General features: G+C 34.4%; 1 protein-coding gene across 1 annotated transcript; it reads right to left on the bottom strand.

Annotated features, from left to right (window-relative positions):
- Positions 1-762: 762 nt before the first annotated feature.
- On the bottom strand, positions 763-14,890 carry LOC125995798 (butyrophilin subfamily 1 member A1-like). Its single transcript, XM_049764784.1, has 9 exons — positions 14,812-14,890; positions 13,714-14,061; positions 7,866-8,147; positions 7,601-7,768; positions 7,271-7,291; positions 7,151-7,177; positions 6,100-6,126; positions 5,861-5,887; positions 763-1,355 (listed from the first exon to the last, which is right to left on the bottom strand). The coding sequence occupies exons 1-9, from the start codon at positions 14,888-14,890 to the stop codon at positions 763-765; spliced, it is 1,572 nt and encodes a 523-aa protein (XP_049620741.1).
- Between the last annotated feature and the right edge of the window lie 3,136 nt (positions 14,891-18,026).

Genomic DNA, 18,026 nt, shown 5'->3' with positions numbered 1-18,026 from the left:
TGTCAACAATATGTAAGACACTATGATCAAAATAAAAATTATATTAAAAAAAAGAAATTGCATTAAGGTAGTGCATTTGCCTTGCATGCACAAGGACAGTGGTTTGAATCCCAGCATCCCATATGGTCCCCTGAGCCTGCCAGGAGTAATTTCTGAGCATAGAGCCAGGAGTAACTCCTGAGCACTGCCAGGTGTGACCCAAAAATCCAAAAAACAAAAATCAACAAACAAACAAAAGAAACAAAAATAACACCTATTTCACACATGTGAATAAACTAGTAAGAGAGATTTTAAATTTAATTTTATTATTTAATCATCATTATAGTGTACATACCATGTTTGCAAGTTTACAATAATGTTAATGCTTATGCTTTGGATGTTCACAATTATCACACCTTACCATTGCCAAAGCACCCCAAACTCCACCAATATTCATATGTTACTTCTAAGCTAGTTAGTGGAAGATTTAAAATATTTATTAAAAGACATGGACTATTTTAACAAAGGGGTATTAGGATTATTTTTAGTTTTCTTGGGAAAAATTTTGCTATTCAAAAATAGAACATATTATCACAATAAAAGCACTAAAGTAAATTCCTCCATATGGCTCTTTTATTGTTCCTCTTCTGTTTTTTTTTTTTTTTTGCATTTTTCAGTGAAATAAAATTCATATCTACAGAACTTGACCTATTCACCACTATAGGGAATCTTTTGTATGGAACACAACTCTAAAAGCTCTAGAAGCAGAGTTGCTACCCTCACTTATGATGATGAAAGTAGAGATTTAGTTTCTTGAAAATGAGATGCTTTTAGAGAAGAATTAGGAGAAGCTGAATCTAATCTGGGAATCAAAAATACGACTTCACCCTGAAGGCTAAAATAAGGGTGGATGCTCCCACAGAAGGTGATGTTAGTGAAAGAATAGATGTGAGACCCATCATCCATGTTGTAGAAGGACACATCACCACCATCCCAGTCCAGGAAAACTCCAATCCTGTTAGGCTGATACTCCAGTGATAAAGACTCAGATAAACTTGTGAAAACCTTAAATTTCCCATCAACATATGTAATTACCCAGAAATTTCTCTCTGGGCATTCTATAAACCACCCAGATCTCTTCACTGTATCTAAGCAAACTCCCACACTCCATCTAGTTCCAGTGCCTTCTTTTGCTTTCACTTCTACGTCCCAATAATGTCTTCCATCTGTAAAAGAATTCTTTCCCAGTACACTGCATAGGGGTTCCAATTCTTCATGCCCTAGTACTTCCACAGCATTAGACATTGAAACTTCTTTTTCATCTTTAGTTACACTGAGGCTGGGATGAGCTGAACTTGAATTCAGAGAAACATTCACTGCAGGTGGAAAAAAATTAAGATCATTACACAATGAATATTTGTTGGTCTTAGGAAAGTTGCAAATATTGGGAAAGAGACATGGAGAAAAACAAAGAGAAACTAAAGAAAATGTATTTTTTTATTTTATACATCATTAATTTTTTTTTTTTTGGTTTTTGGGCCACACCCGTTTGATGCTCAGGGGTTACTCCTGGCTATGTGCTCAGAAATCGCCCCTGGCTTGGGGGGACCATATGGGACGCCGGGGGATCGAACCGCGGTCCATTCCTCGGCTAGCGCTTGTAAGGCAGACACCTTACCTCTAGCGCCACCTTCCCGGCCCCTTTGTTGATTTTTTTTTTATACATCATTAATTTATAGGGAACACAAGATATGCAATTTATAGAAAGCTGCCTTTGGACAAGATCTTGGATAATATTTTTCCACATGCTCAGAACTATTGAAATCCTATGTTCGTCACAGCACTATTTATAGTAGCCAAAATATGGAGTCAATCCTGGTGCCCAACAGGAGAAGAGAAGCTAAAAACACAGTGGTATATCTACTCGATGGAATGAAAACATAAAACTTAACTATTCATGGATGGATATGGATATTGTTATGTTGAGTGAAATTAGCCATAGGAAAATGGATAAACAGAATGATCTCATGCATTAGCGGAATGTAAGAAAAATAAGAAATAGTATGGTAACAATATCCAGAGATAATAAAGATAAGGGCCAGGAGATTCAGCCCAGGGTAGGAAGCTCACCACAAAGTATCAAAAGTGCAGTTAGAATAGAGAAGGGTCTACTAAGACAATATAGTTGGAATTGATCACCTGGTAAAGGAACTTGGTGCTGAAGTAGGAGAAAGTGACATGCAAGGCATCTCTCCATTGACAATATGCAAATGACAGTGTCATAAAGGAGAGAGGGATAGAAGCATATTGTCTGCCTAGAGACAGGCAGGGATGGGGGTTAGGCATTGAGAGGGAAATGAAAGACATAGAAGACATGAAGAGTGTACAGTTGAAGGTTGGTGTACATTGTATGACTGAAACCCAACAATGAACAACTTTTAGCCACAGTGTTTAAATAAAGATTAGTTAAATTTTGAATTTTTTCTCATTGTATTATCATGTTTTCTGCAAATAGTGACTTTTTTACTTATTTCACTTTGCATCTTCTTCTTTTTAATCTTGCTTGTACTAATTCTCTGATTGACAACTATGTTGAATAATGATCAGAATGGATATAACATTTTTACCTTAAAGGAAAATATTTAGTTTTTTTGTTATAGAGTACAGTTTTAATTTGTAATATATCTTTTTCCATACTTCAATATATTCCCTTAACCTTATCTGTTGAGAGCTTTTTATCACAAAATGTTGTGAAGCTTGTCAAAGCCTGATCTAATTTATTAATATAAAAATATTATGTTTAGCTTTTCTTTAGTTAATGTGGCATATTACATTAAATAATTTCACATATATAAGTATAATTAAATATCTGGAATTAATTCTCATCTGTTAAGATGTACAAGCCTTAAAAACTACTATTTACTTCTAATTGCTGATATTTTTTTCCTTTTTTCTGTACCATATCTAGCAGTGCTCAAGGGTTACTCCTTTCTCTGCACTCAGAAATGGCTCTTGGCAGGCTCAAGGAACCATATGGGATGCCAAGAATCAAGTGTGGGTCCATCCCAGGTCAGCCACATGCAAGATAATACCACTTTGATATCTCTCTGTCCCCTAATTGCTGGGGTACTCATTGAAGATAGCTACATCTATGTCCTTCACAGATGCCGAACTACAAATTCCTTTGCATGTATGTGCTCTTTCTGTTTTCGGTATCATGTAAATGAAAACATGCTATAGAATGGGAGAAATTTATCACATACTACATATTGGACAATGTGCAAGATAATTCAGATATGTTAGGAACTCTCAAAAATTAGACACATATACAAACACACACATACCCATGCCCTCAAAAAGAGAAGGGAAACTGACAAGATGCTTTACCAAATGAGACAAAAGGGTGGGCAATAGATTTATGAAACAAGAATCATTATTCCTTGTCCTGAGGCAAAAGTAAATCAAAATGACACCAACAATAGCCAAGGTTTCATATTTTTTATAGCAAGTATAATTCCATTGTGCATATATACCACAACTTCTTTAACCACCAAATGTTAACAACTTGGTTCTTTAGTTACTTTCTACTGCAAATATTGTAATTAATATTGCAAATATTATAAATAAATACATCTATAGATACCACTCTATGGCAGTTTGATTTGTTTTATACTTTTTTATTTTTTTGGAGGAGCATTTAGTTCATAACTGATTCTTGGCTCTGTGCTTAGGTTTGATTCATGGCAGACTCAGGGGACTATATAGTTTGGTGGGCATACTATCGTTCTGGCACTTATTTTTATATGTTTAATATTTTTCTACTTTTCTGAATGTCTTTAATAAGTTTATTTCCCACCCCAGAAAGTGTATGTTCCTTTTTATTCATACTACTTCTGTAATTATTATTTCTGGAATTTTTAATATAAGCTATTCTCACTTTCATGAGGTTAAAGATAACTGCTATTTTGATTCACATATTCCTAATAATCTTGATGATGAAAAGTTTATAAAATATCTGTTGGCCCTCTTTTTTTCCTTTGGTAATGTGTCTATTCAGCTTATTTCACTATTTGGAGGAGAAACTACAAGTGGTGCTCGGAGGCTATTCCTAGGTTTATGCTTAGGTGTTACTTGTGGTAGTGCTCAAGAGATTATATTGGTGTCAGAAATCAAACCAAGGTTGGAAAATACAATCACCTTAAAGCCTATAATATCTCTGTGGCCCTTCTCCAAAGGATCATTTGTCTAGGGGCTTGTTTGTTGAGTTTTGTGAATATCTTACATATCTTGGATATTAGACCTTTGTCAGTTGTGTAAATTTATTTTTTCTATTTCATACTATGTACTTTTGTTTTGGTAATAATTTTTTCATTATTCTTCAGTTCTTCATAAAAAAAAACTATGAGAATCAGAGTGGTAGCACAAGCGGTAAAGTGTCTGCCTTGCCCACACTAGCCTAGGATGGATTGTCTTTCGATCCTCTGGCATGCCATATGGTCCCCCAAGCCAGGAGCGATTTCTGAGTGCATAGACTGAAGTAACCTTTGAGTGTTACCTGGTGTGGCCCAAAAGCAAAAACAAACAAAAAAAAACTATGAAAATGCAGGAGTACTTTTAGTTTCTATGTCATCACATACCAAAATTATGTAGAGGCAATACAAATACAGAGAATGAGAGAGAGAGAAAAATGTTTTACCTATGGACCTGATAAATTTGAAGTAAAATATTCAACAAAACATTTGAAAACCAAACTCAACAAGTTATGTCATTCAAAGGTACATCATGACTACTAACAAGGATATAAAGATGCTTCAATATATGTCTCAATTAATTTAATATATCATATGAACAAGGGAATAAAAAATAATATGCTCAGAGTAATATATGTAGATTAACTTATTTAAAATGGTTAAAGTACAGTATCTGTGACAGAATGATCAAATTTTGATAGTATGTCTTTAGTACCTGAATTAAATAAAAAATCTATTTGAGTGACACTTTACTGTTTATAAAATTATAACACTGAACTGATAAATATTAATAGTTTGATAAACAGTATCATCTTGATAACTAAGCATTATGTTTTGTCTATGGAAAACATTGGTAAATTTTAGCTTCTAATAAGTTATAGTAACCACCACTATGCCATTAGTACTGCAAAAAATGTCATGATACATGCTTCCTGTTAAAATAGCTTAAATAATAACAGTCTTAGTAGTAATTTTTGTAGAAAATTAACTGCATTTTAAGAAGATTAAAGAGGCTAATATATGTTTGTGGATACAGGGATAGTCAGAGTGAAGTAGCATAAATTAAAATTGATCACTTAAAACTGTAAAACTTTAAGTTGATCCAGGCTCATTTTCCATGTACTTGGAGATATTAACAAGCTCTTATCTTTTAGGTTTGTCTTATGATTGACATCTTTTGATTCAATCATTTATTTAATATAATTTATTTTTTATTTTTATATAAAATATTTAAGCACCATGACTACAAGCATGATTGATCATTTATTTTTAATAATTGTGCTATATAACTGAAGTCTCATATAACAAATAAATTTCAAAATGAATCCCTATACTCCACCATTTTTCTAATGGAAATATTAAGCTTTTGCAATGTAATTCACAACTCATATATATTTTATTTAAGTATGAGTTGATGGCTGCTTAATTGATTTTTGAGCAGATAGCAATATGCATTTATGCTAGATGAAAAAAATTAATGAAATAACAACAGTAGCAAATTTTAGCAAGATATTAAGAAAAATTGTGAAAGTATAAAATAGACAAGTAAATATTATTTGGAGTTTATACAAAGTACAAGATTTTCTCATTTGCACAAAAGAGATTAAATAGGACTAAATAATTCTACCCACCTGCTATGAACTGTTCCTTTCTCCAATCTAAAATGAAAAAGAAAATAATATAGGTAAAGATGCCCAAAGTGCTTTCTATATTCTACTGGTATGCTATGCCTCATGCTTCTTGTGGTATATTTTGACTCTCAATTCAAAATCAAATCTATAGAAAATGACGTTTTTCTTAAAAGTGACAAGGAATGGACTCATGAAGTTGTAATTGACCTAATATTGCCCACCAACCTTAAGTTACTTACCAGCATATAACTGTGCTTTTCTCCAGTCTAAAAAAACACAAAAAATAAAAATAAATAAAAAATAAAAAGAATATAAATAAGAATTAGACTCTACAGGAACTTTTCATCCACTTGAGAGGATGAAATTGTTGCAATCAATTGGATATGAAGCTTTATAACAATTTTATATTTGTGTATTCACCATCCCAATGAAAATTCTGGGATACTTCTCTTTTAAATCTGTTATTTCTTACATTTTTCAACTTTTGACTAATATATCTGTGATTAAATATGAGGGAAGATAACTATGGATAACGATGGGAACATAAAGTGTGATAGACTTAGGAAGAAAGATAACATAAGGCTTGAATTTGAAGAATGTATTATAAAACTCAAATTTTCAGCAGTAGTTTATCAGCACCACTATGAATTTCCTTCTCTCAACACATAAGTTCTCTGCTCAAATAAGGAAATCTTAACTTGGGACACAGCAGTAGGATGTGTGCCTTGTATGTGACTGACTCGGGACAGACCTGGGTTTGATTCCCAGCACCTTGCATTATCCTGCCAGGAGCTATTTCTGATTGCAGAGCCAGGAGTAACCTCTGAGCGCTGCCAGTGTGACCCGAAAATAACAACAACAAACCTGTACTTAGCTTATCTTACTATTAGTAAAGTTATATGAATCCCACCTGGACCTCAACCTAACAGGCTTAAGCTTCCTGGCATTTATATAAGTTAAAACATATTAATCACATACTTTCTCAGTGATACCTCTGAGATACCATATGTTTTTACAAATCACCTCTGACAACCTTGCTGATGCACTTTATTCTGAAATGCAACTCCCATGTAGCCTTGAATGCCTATAGTATCCTCTTCTAGAATGTAAGTGTAACAGACATGTAAAGTGTAGTCAATCTAACATGTCCACTGTTGAGTATCAATTGTCTAACCAAATCATTGCATTTAGAATAGGGGATTTCTTGCTTACTAGCAGAATAACAGGAAGTGATCAGAAGAAAGAGGCAAAGAAGATAGTTGATTCACATTTAACAGAAACACAACTTACGTGATTTATATAATTCTTTTCTTTGGACTGAAAAGAAAGAAAAGTTGGTGAGATACCAAATACACTATGAAAAGTAAGTATTCTCTTTCTTATATTAGAGAAAATAAAATGAAAACTTACACATCTCATTTTCAAGTGATTCTGAAAATGAAAGAAAAATACAATGTTAATTTTCTAAACTGTCATTAAACCCAGCTCCTAAATGTCACTTTCATAAACCTAATCAAGAATTTTATCTAATTGAAAATTACTGTGGTCATCTTCCCCTAATTCCATGTTTATATTATTGTGTTTTGCTATCAGATTCAACATATTACATTATCTAATGAAGGTAGGTTTCAGTCTTATTAGGGTTTGGGGTTCCTAACAACACTATATATTTATTTTTGTTACAATAGTTAATCATAAGTAAGTTATGTAAATAGCCTATAAATTCATAAAACCATTTACCTCTCTTTTTTCTTTCATTTTCTTTTTCTTCCTTAATTATACATGCTTTCTTCTTTTCCTGTTGTCCTTTCCATGCCAAGAATAAAGCAGCAACCATGAAAATTCCAAGAATGAGAAATGTCACAGCAAATGCTATTTTCCATGGAAAGTACCTAGGGAAAAAGGGTTCTGACCCAGAACCCCCAAGATACACCCCCAAGTCACACACCAGGTCAAAATATTCCCCAGTTACTCTTTTCCTAAATACCAAATGATCAACACTAACCTGGAATTGAAATTGTTTCTACCTGCTCTTGTCCAAAGAAAGGGTTCTTCATGGAGCAGGATACTTCTCTGTTTGATATGTCTTTAACAATGATGGACGCCTCTACCTGGTACAATCCATCTTCATCTTGGGCATCCTTCTCAGACAGAGATAGTATTTTCTCTCCCTTTGTATCTTTCCATTGTATCTCAGGTTGAGGAAACCACTCTTTGCCAGTGCATCTCAGCCTTATACCTCTGTCTTCTGGACCCACAATGGAAACATAAGGACCAGAACCCAGACCTGAAAAGAAAAGCCATTCATCTAAGACTTTGATATTTTTTGTCCTGATGTCCCTAATTTTACAGAAGAGCAACAGTATAAAATGATGGATGAAACATCATCATGTTTTGAGTAAATAAAATCATATATTTTCTTCTCCTCTGAGGTAAATGCATATTTATGCTTCAAATACATAATAGACTTGAATTTGATACAAAACATATAGTGATGCCTATTATATATTTTATACCTAGAAATATTTGCTATTTAAAATAAAAGGCTAATAGGATAGAAATATAATTTGAATTAGTTGATATCAACAATATATATTTCAGTTGTGTATATCTGCCTCTATTCTAGTTGAGTATTTTTAATTTAAAACTTTAATGAGATACACAAAGTTGTTTATGATTGAGTTTCAGGCCTAAAATGTTCCAACATCTGTAACTTTACCATTGCACATTTCCTAACATGGGCAAAATCTTTGTATAAATTGATATTTATTTCTAGTTCTACTAAAAATTCCTTAGAAATTTTTCCAATTTTTTCTTTTTCTGTGAATTGAGAATATATTAGAAGCAGAGGTAGTTGAAGAGGCTTTCCTTGCTCCATTTTGCATTCATTGCCTCTTTATCAAAGATTAGTTGTTTGTATGTCTGGGAAAAATTCTGTGAATACTCTATTCCACTGATCTGAGGATCTGTCTTTATTCCAATACCATTTTGTTTTAATGACTACAGCTTTGTAATACAGTTTAAAGTTGGGAAAAGTGATGCCTCCCATATTCTTTTTCCCAAGGAAGGGTACCTTAGCTATCCACAAGTGTTTATTGTTCCAGATGAATTTTAGGAGTGTTTGGTTCACTTATTTAAAGAAAGTCATGAGCATCCTTAGAGAGATTGCATTAAATCTGTACAATGCTCTGGGGAGTATTAACATTTTAATGATGTTAATTCTCCCAATCCATGAACAGGGTGCATGTCTCCTTTTTCATGTGTCTTCTTTTATCTTTTGAAACAGGGTTTTGTAGTTTTCTTTGTATAGGTCCTTCACATCTGTAGTTAAGTTTACTCCAAGATATTTGAGTTTGTTGGACACTAATGTGAGCCACTTCAACAAGTGGTATTGGGACAACTGAGAAGCCACTTGAAAAAAAAAACGAACTCAGATCTCCATGCACAAAGGTCTAATGCAAATGAATTAAAGATCTTGATATTAAACCCCAAAATCATAAGGTATATAGAACACATAGGTAAAACACCCCAAGACATTGAATATAAAGGAATCTTTAAGGAGGAAATAGCACTCTCTAAACAAGTTGAAACAGAGATAAACAGATGAGACTATATTAAGCTGAGAAGATTCTGCACCTCAAAGGAAATAATGCCTAGGATATAAATGCCACCCACCGAGTAGGAGAATCTATTCACCCAATACTCATCAGATAAGGGGCTAATCGAAGATATACAAGGTACTGACAGAACTCTACAAGAAAAAACATCTAACCCCATCAAAAATTGGGGAGGAGAAATTAACAATTTCTCAAAAAAAAGAAATACAAATGAACCAAAGGCACATGAAAAATATATTTCACATCACCAATGATCAGGGAAATGCAAATCAAAACAACAATGAGGTACCATCTCACAGCACAGAGGCTGACACACATCAAAAAGAACAAGACTAAAGGGGCCAGAGAGATAGCATGGAAGTAAGGTGTTTGTCTTGCATGCAGAAGGTTGATGGTTTGAATCCCGGCATCTCATATGGTCCCCCGAGCCTGCCAGGAGCGATTTTTGAGTGTAGAGTCAGGAGTAACCCCTAAGCACTGCCGAGTGTGACCCACCTCCAAAAAAAGAAGAAGATCAATCAGTGCTGGCAGGGATGTGGGGAGAAAGAAATTCTCATTCACTGCTGATGGGAATACCGTCTAGTTCAGCCTTATATAAAACAATATGACGATTCCTCAAAAAAAAAAAAAAAACCTGGAAATTGAGCTCTCATAGCTCTCATGATCCAGCTATACCACTCCTAGGGATATACCCTAGGTACTCCAAAAGCACAATACAAATATCCCTTACACACACATATATTCAATGCAGCGCTATTTACAACAGCCTGACTCTAAACAACCAAGATGCCCTTCAAAAGATGAATGGCTAAAGAAACTGTGGTACATATACACAATGGAATATTATGCAGCTGTCAGAAGAGATGAGGTCATGATATTTTCCCATACATGGATGTACATGGAATCTAATATGTTGAGCGAAATAAGTTATAGGGAGAGAGAGACACACACAAAATAGTCTCACTCATCTATAGGTTTTAAGAAAAATAAAAGACATTGAAATAATTCCCAGAGATGAGGCCTGGAAGGACTGGCTCACAGTATGAAGGTCACTACGAAGAGTGCTGAGTGCAGTTAGACAAGTAACTGCATTGAGAACTATCAGAGCAATAATCAATATGTGAGGGAAGTAGAAAGCCTGTCTCAAATATAGGCAGGGGGGAGGTAAATGGAGGCATTTGTGATGGGAATGTTGCACTGGTGAAGTGAGGTGTCCATTTTATGACTAAAACCCAAGTACAATCATGTTTGCAAACGTAGTGTTTAAATATATTATTTATCAAAAGAGAAAAAAGTAGCAGAGAGAGTAATGTCAAGTTAGTTTATCATAGGACCAAGTTTATTTTCTATTTAGCACATTTCTCCTCTATTCAGTTTAGCTTTCCTTCATACCTCTGCAACTCTGCAATTTTAATTTTCTTGTGACTTCTCACTAGCACTTACTTATATTAAAACATCATGTTACCAGAATACTAGGGATATCTCACTTTTCTAGAATTATAAAGATCTGACTTTTAACACATTTTTATTATATATTTTTTAAAAAGTTATCTTCATCATTCCTGATGGCCACAGAAGGTTAAGTCATGAAATTTTTCTATACATGGCTGTACATGGAATATATTATGCTGAGTGTAATAAGTCAGAGGGAGAGAGATAGACACATAATAGTCTCACTTATCTATGGGTTTAAAAAATTTAAAGACATTGGGGCCGGCGAGGTAGTACTAGAGGTAGCCTTGCAAGCGCTAGCCAAGGAAGGACCACAGTTCAATACCCGACGTCCCATATGGTCCCCCCAAGCCAGGGGCAATTTCTGAGCGCTTAACCAGGAGTAACCTCTGGGCATCAAACGGGTGTGGCCCAAAAAACCAAAAATAAAAGATTTAAAGACACTATTGTAATAGTAAGACAATAGAGTTAAGGTCCGAAAGGTCCATCTCTCAATATGAAAGCTCACCACAAAGAGTGGTGAATGCTGTTACGGAAATAACTACACTAGTAACTAATACAACAATGTTAATGAGTAAGAGAAGTAGAATGCCTGTCTTGAATACAGGCATGGAGTGGCAGCAGGGGGCATTTGTGGTGGTTAGGTTGCACTAGTGAAGATGATGTTCTGTTTATGACTGAAACCCAATTATAATCATGCTTGTAATTATGGTGTTTAAAATAAAGATTTTATAGAAATAAAAAAAGTTGATATCTTGATCTGGAAAGATACTAAAGGGATCAAGTTACACTTTTTGTTTTTGTTTTTGTTTGGTTTTGGTTTTGGGTCACACCCGGTAGTGCTTAGGGGTTACTCCTGCTCTATGCTCAGAAATCACTCCTGGCAGGCTCAGGGGACCATATAAGATGCCAAGATTCGAACCACTGTCCTTCTACATGCCCTTCTGTATGCAAGGCAAATGCCCTATTCCATGCTATCTCTCCAGCCTCAAAGTATATTTTTTGTATTTAGCCAATCTCTGTTTAATTCCTGGCACCATGTGTCATTTTAGTATCAATGAGTGTGGCCTTGAAGGCCACCAAGTCTTACTCAATTGGTCTTAGGTATCATAGAGCCTGAGGAAAGCTATATCTTCAAGACATTTTATTGTAAGGCTAGTTGGCCTTACAATCTTTGGAAAGGGATACCTGAGCATTCAGAATGCCTGAGCACTGCTTATGGGGACCTCCTAGGCCCACAAAGCATTGAAAATAGGATATGTATCCTATTATATCTGGCCTAGTCTTTTTATCACATATGGTTGTGCTGAGGTTTTATTCCTAGCTTTCTGCTCAAGAATCACTACTGGCAGTACTTAAGAAATCATATACAGTGCCATGGTGGCCAAACCAGAGTCAGCCAAATGCATGGCAAAGAACTTAATTCCTGTACTATTTATATAGCCCAAATAATATTGTTAAGTATTTTTGCCCTCCCTTTTAGTGGAGGCGACAGGATGTACATTCTGCTATATCTGAGGATTATTTCTGAATCTTTGCAGAGAAGTGAGCCCTAAAAATGCTCAGGAGACTATATTCGGTACCAGGTAGTTGAACCATGGTAACAGATAATGCATATAAATGCAAAGTTAGTGACTCACTTCTAGTACTATCATTCCAGCCTCTTTATCTTGCTCAGTTCTACTTATTTCCACAGATGTACAAAGTACATTAAGATTCTCAGAATGATAGTTCTATTAAGCCCTGATGTATTTGGGTGTACTAACTTCAGGAAATAGAAAACAGGTTGACAGTCTATCTTTTCTGAATTGTCTGAGGGATGCTAGCATTCTTGAACAGAGTAAACATTGATGTATTGTTAAAGTGACTTTTGAGGAAAGATGAATCAGATAAAAGCCTATTAAGCTTTAATAATGAATCAAAGCACATTTGTATTTCTTAAGATATTATAACCAATGAAATTCTAAGTTAAATATGCAGACAATATATCTACCTAGATTAATAAAGAGAAACAGGAAAGAGTGCCAGTAGACACAATTACACTGGGCAAAGGTTAACTGAATGTGATAAATGTGGATTTGAAATGAACCAGCTACTTCTTAAGGTTGGAATTATCTTTATGATAATCAGTCAATAAACTATATTAACTGTAAATCCCATGGAATTATTCCTGATACTATGATTTTTTAACCTCTTAAGTTTACCAATGTGTAACCACAATGAAATTTTTTCTATTAGATTATATCTGGGTGTTCTTAGTTATTACTCCTGGTCGTGCTTAGGGAAACATTTGTAGCATGCAGGGCATAGAATTGGGCTGGGTGAATGAAAAACAAATGTCTCACCTGTATTCTGTCTCTTAGTTACTAAATCCTCTGCTATATTTTATTGTTATAGTTAAGTAGTCACTGTATATTGATTTTTTTCTTCACATCAACTTTGTGATGTCAACCTTTTTTCCTGCTACATAAGTCCATCCAAAGTCAATCCTTCAGTGTGACATCTTCCAACAGATAATTTAATACTTTCTCTCAAAATGCATAGTGAATCACATAAGTGGACAATGAGTAACATACTCATGGTATATAGTTATAAAAGAAATTTTACATTATAGTGTGATAAATATATAAAGAAATAGAAAATCCAGGGCATAATTCTCTACCTGGAATATTGTCTAGTTCCAAACACCTGCTTTAACTGTCCTATTTATTGTTAGCTCCACAAATAAAATATAGAACATTACTTTTCCCTTGGTGTTGTCTTAATTTGCAAATCATTACTTACCTATTACCTTTAATTCCAACGTGGCTTCTTCAAAATCATTGCCTTTTTTAAATAAACACTTATATATCCCATTGTCTGAGACCCGGAGACTGTAGATTCTCAAAGCTACACTTCCCTCAGTGATGTAGTCTTTAATCAACTTTGTTCTCCCCTTATAATCTACTAGCTGTTCTTCCACCTGCTCCACTCCATCCTGATACACATACACAGCCTCTGAAAACTGGGACCGGAACCACCGCAGCTCCATGTTCTCCACACTCATGGGTGGTGACACACGACAGGGTAGGACAGTCTCAGCACCCAGCATGGCCACAATAGGTTCTGAGGGTCCAATCACCAAGAAGGAATCTATGGAATACACCCACAAGTGGAAATAACATGAGAATGATTTTCCTGCTAAATTCTAAATATACAATTATTGGTAATGTAGTGGAGTCTATAGGCATTCCTCATTCTCGTTGCATATATTTGCAGCATATATTTAAGCAAATATGATAATGAAAAAGAAAAAATGATTCTGTCTCATCAATGAAGCAGTCTTTTAGCTTTAATATTCACTTTATTTAAAATGATGGTAATTATATGAAGGAAGATAAAATAATGTTTAGAAATGCTGAAGTCAATGTTCTAAATTAGGACTAGAAATATAACATAGCAGGTTGGATGCTTCCATTGTATGTGGACAAATCAGTTTTTCCCCCACTCCTGGACAAGTCAGTGTTGATTCCCTGCACTCAATATGGTCTCCCAAGACCACCTGAATGCAGATCCAGGAGTAAGACCAGAGCACTGTCCGGTGTGCCGCAGACTACTCCCACCCCCAAATAAGTTTTAAATTAGATCTGGATATCAAAATATACATTTCTTTTAATGTTGAACTTAAGTGAATTAAAAGGTTTTGGTGAAGCTAGTCTACCTGATTTTATTCTTTAATCATATAAAATGACATATTTGCTTTTGTGATGGAGAAATAAAAAACATTATACCAAAATTAAAGGATTTAGAATTTAATTGAGGAATGTGTGACAATTTATGAGACTGAAGCATTCTATCTAGAGAACATATTAAAATATAATTAAAATATTTAAATAATATTACCTGATATCCATATGTTCACTTGAAGAAGCAAAATAGTAAAGAGATATCTTGGCAAAGAAAAGTTCCAGGAATCCATCATTTTTTTCTTAGTAGAAATCAAAATCACATAGAGATGAATTCTGAAATTAACTTTATGAAAGACAAAAAAGGACCCACCAGTGAAATGTCATCACTAAGGAAGTTCACAGTGTTTCAAAACTCATCTTCTGAAACTCTTAAACAGTCATAGCTTTATGCTCAAGAATTATGAGTGATTAACACTCTCAAAAATAACTACTCCTTTCCAAGAAAAGAATCTTCATACCAAAAATTTCATTTCTGAAGATATAAATCTATATGTCACCTCAGTGGAATCTACTATTCTTTAATACTTTTTTTCTTTTAAAAATTAAAAAAGAAAGTATAAGAGGTTGTTGAGAAAGATGTCTTCAGCAAATACACTATTCTGGTCTCAGAAAACTTTCTCTATCACATTCTCATGTGATGGAGGCAAAGCTATACCCTGACTTGTACTTTGCAAGCATCCAGATCCTTGCCTACTTTTCCTCACTTTCCTCCTTACTCAACATACAGATATTACAACACTCACATTGTTTAAGTCCTTATTACATACATGAAGACATTCTGAAAGACCTCACCTTTCTTACACCAAACACCAGGCATGTTCTCTGCCATTCCTCCTACTTACCAGGTCTTGGTTCCCCAGATGTCTATTTTGTGAGATTTTCATCCAAGATACCAAATGCACATCAGAATTTGGAAAATGTAGGGTCTCACAGAAAATCTTTTAAAGATTAAAGGAAAAAAAAAAGAAAAATGAATCATTGCACAGGAACATCTTAATAGTGGGTTTCATGTTCGCCAAATGTTCATGCTCAAAACAGAAAGTAAGATAAGGAAAGAAAACTTTGACCCGGAATGGACAATGAATTCATTTAATAATTAAATCTGTCCAGCATATAGAAAGTATTAATACCGAGTCAAAGTTTTCTGTCTGATACATAAAATTATTTTGGTTAATAGGATGGATATTAGAACTTGAAAGAGAGACAATCTTGGTCAAGCTCATTACAAGTTTTATCTCTGTGTTTTAGTTTTCTTATTTGACAATTAGTTTGATATTGTTTGCCATAATTTTGCATGATAATTGTTAGTTAAATATGAAAACACTTAGAATTATCTATAACTCATAAACTATATATTAGCATCCTATATTATTTTACATTTTAGTAAAGCCATGAGAAAATTTTACTTAAAGTGTTTTGGGAATAAAAGAGAGAATCTCAAGAGAGAGCAAGGGCTTCTTCAGTTTAAAAGAAAATCCAATTTCTGATATTATTTTTCTTCTATCTTCACCTCAATATATCTGTCATTTTGGTGATGACTTTTTAATCTACTGAAGGAGCCTCGTTTGTTGTACAGGGATTTAAAATACTAGGATTCATTCATACTTTCTATCTTTGTTTTTTGTTTGTTTGTTTGTTTGTTTTGGGGTCACACCCAGCGATGCTCAGGGGTTATTCATGATGAGTCTCATCTTTCCATGACATAATGAGGAGATATAAGGATATTTTTGTTCTCTCACCACCACATAATTCAGTTTTGTTCTAAGATAACCTAAGTCTCCGCAAATCATAGAACATCTATTTTGTAAACTATTGTTTACAATGAGAGATTCTGAGTTACAGTATGAAAAAAATGTCGAAACATTTAATTTACATTTTGAAATTCCAGATCTGAGATTATATATATTATATACACATATATATGCCTTTATAAGCTATATATCAAAATAAGAAGTAAACAAATACAAGATAAACTTGCTAATAGAAAAACTGTTGATATGATAATATACATTAAAATATTGTCACAGGCTGGAGATATAGTACTGTCATAAAGGTGCTTACCTTGAATATGACTGACCAAGGTTTTATTTCCAGCACCACATATGATTGTCTCCTGAGCACCATCAGGAGTGGTCCCTAATGACAGAGCCATGCATAGATCGTGATCACCATTAGGTGGCCACAAACAAACGAAAAGTTAGAGCAGCACAAAATAATTTTACTTATTTATTTACTTTTTTTTTTTTTTTTGCTCTTTGGTTTTGTTATTGTTGTTGTCATTTTCACTTTTTTTTGCGCTCTGTTTTTTTTTTTTTTAATTTCAGGACCATGGTTATTATGTGGTGCTTGTCTTTATTGTTGTAGTGCTCATTGGACTTTTTTGTTTAATTTTTCTTTTTTTCTTTCTTTCTTTCTTTCTTTCTTTCTTTCTTTCTTTCTTTCTTTCTTTCTTTCTTTTTCTTTTTTTTTTCTTTTTTTTTCTGTGGTGTTTCTCTTTCTTTCTCCCTTTCTTCTCTCAAACTGATGTTAAGAGCCTCTCAGGACTCTGCCCATTTTCGGCTTGCTTGATTTTTAACTCATGTTATTGCTTTTCTTCTCTTCAAACGAATCACATAACTTGAACCATCTTGCTCTGCCTCTCAAATTGAGGGGGAAATAATGGAGGGTACCAAACCCAAGCAGTTGTATGATCACTAAGTAGTAATAAAAATGATTGGACTTTAACACCAAATCCAAAGCCAATGACAAAAGAATCGATACCCAATCTACAACAAGCTGGTCTCAGAGGGGACCACTTATACTAGCAGCCTGGGCGGTAAGGGAGAGTAATATGGGATGCAAGCTAGAAACAGTAGAGGTAGAGGGAGGACAACTTTGGTGATGGGAATCCCCAGATTCAATGTTTATATGTACCTAAAATATTACTGTGAAAGATATGTAATCCACTTTGGTCAAAATAAAAATTATTAAAAAGGGGAGGCTGGAGAGGTGGCACAGTAATAGGGCGCTTGCCTTGCACGTGGCTGACCTAGGAGAGACCTTGGCTTGATCCCAATGCATCCCATTTTGTCACCTCAAACAAGAGCAATTTCGAAGCACATAGCCAGGAGTAACCCCTGAGCATCACTGTATGTGCACCTCCCCCAAAAAAAAGTTTGGAAAAAATAATTAAAGGTCTTAAAAATCTCAAGACTTAAAAAGTCTCAAGATTACTATTCTTTTGTAAAGATAGTGCATGTATCTTTTATAAAGATAGTACATTTTGTACTTAAAAAATTAATGCCGGGCCGGGCGGTGGCGCTAAAGATAAGGTGCCTGACTTGCCTGTGCTAGCCTTGGACGGACTGTGGTTCGATCCCCCGGTGTCCC

This window comes from Suncus etruscus, chromosome 18 (genome assembly GCF_024139225.1).
Source record: "Suncus etruscus isolate mSunEtr1 chromosome 18, mSunEtr1.pri.cur, whole genome shotgun sequence".
In the NCBI taxonomy this organism is placed as follows: domain Eukaryota; kingdom Metazoa; phylum Chordata; class Mammalia; order Eulipotyphla; family Soricidae; genus Suncus; species Suncus etruscus.
The sequence above is the reverse complement of the archived record's forward strand: the minus strand, read 5'-3'. Positions and strand labels throughout refer to the sequence as shown.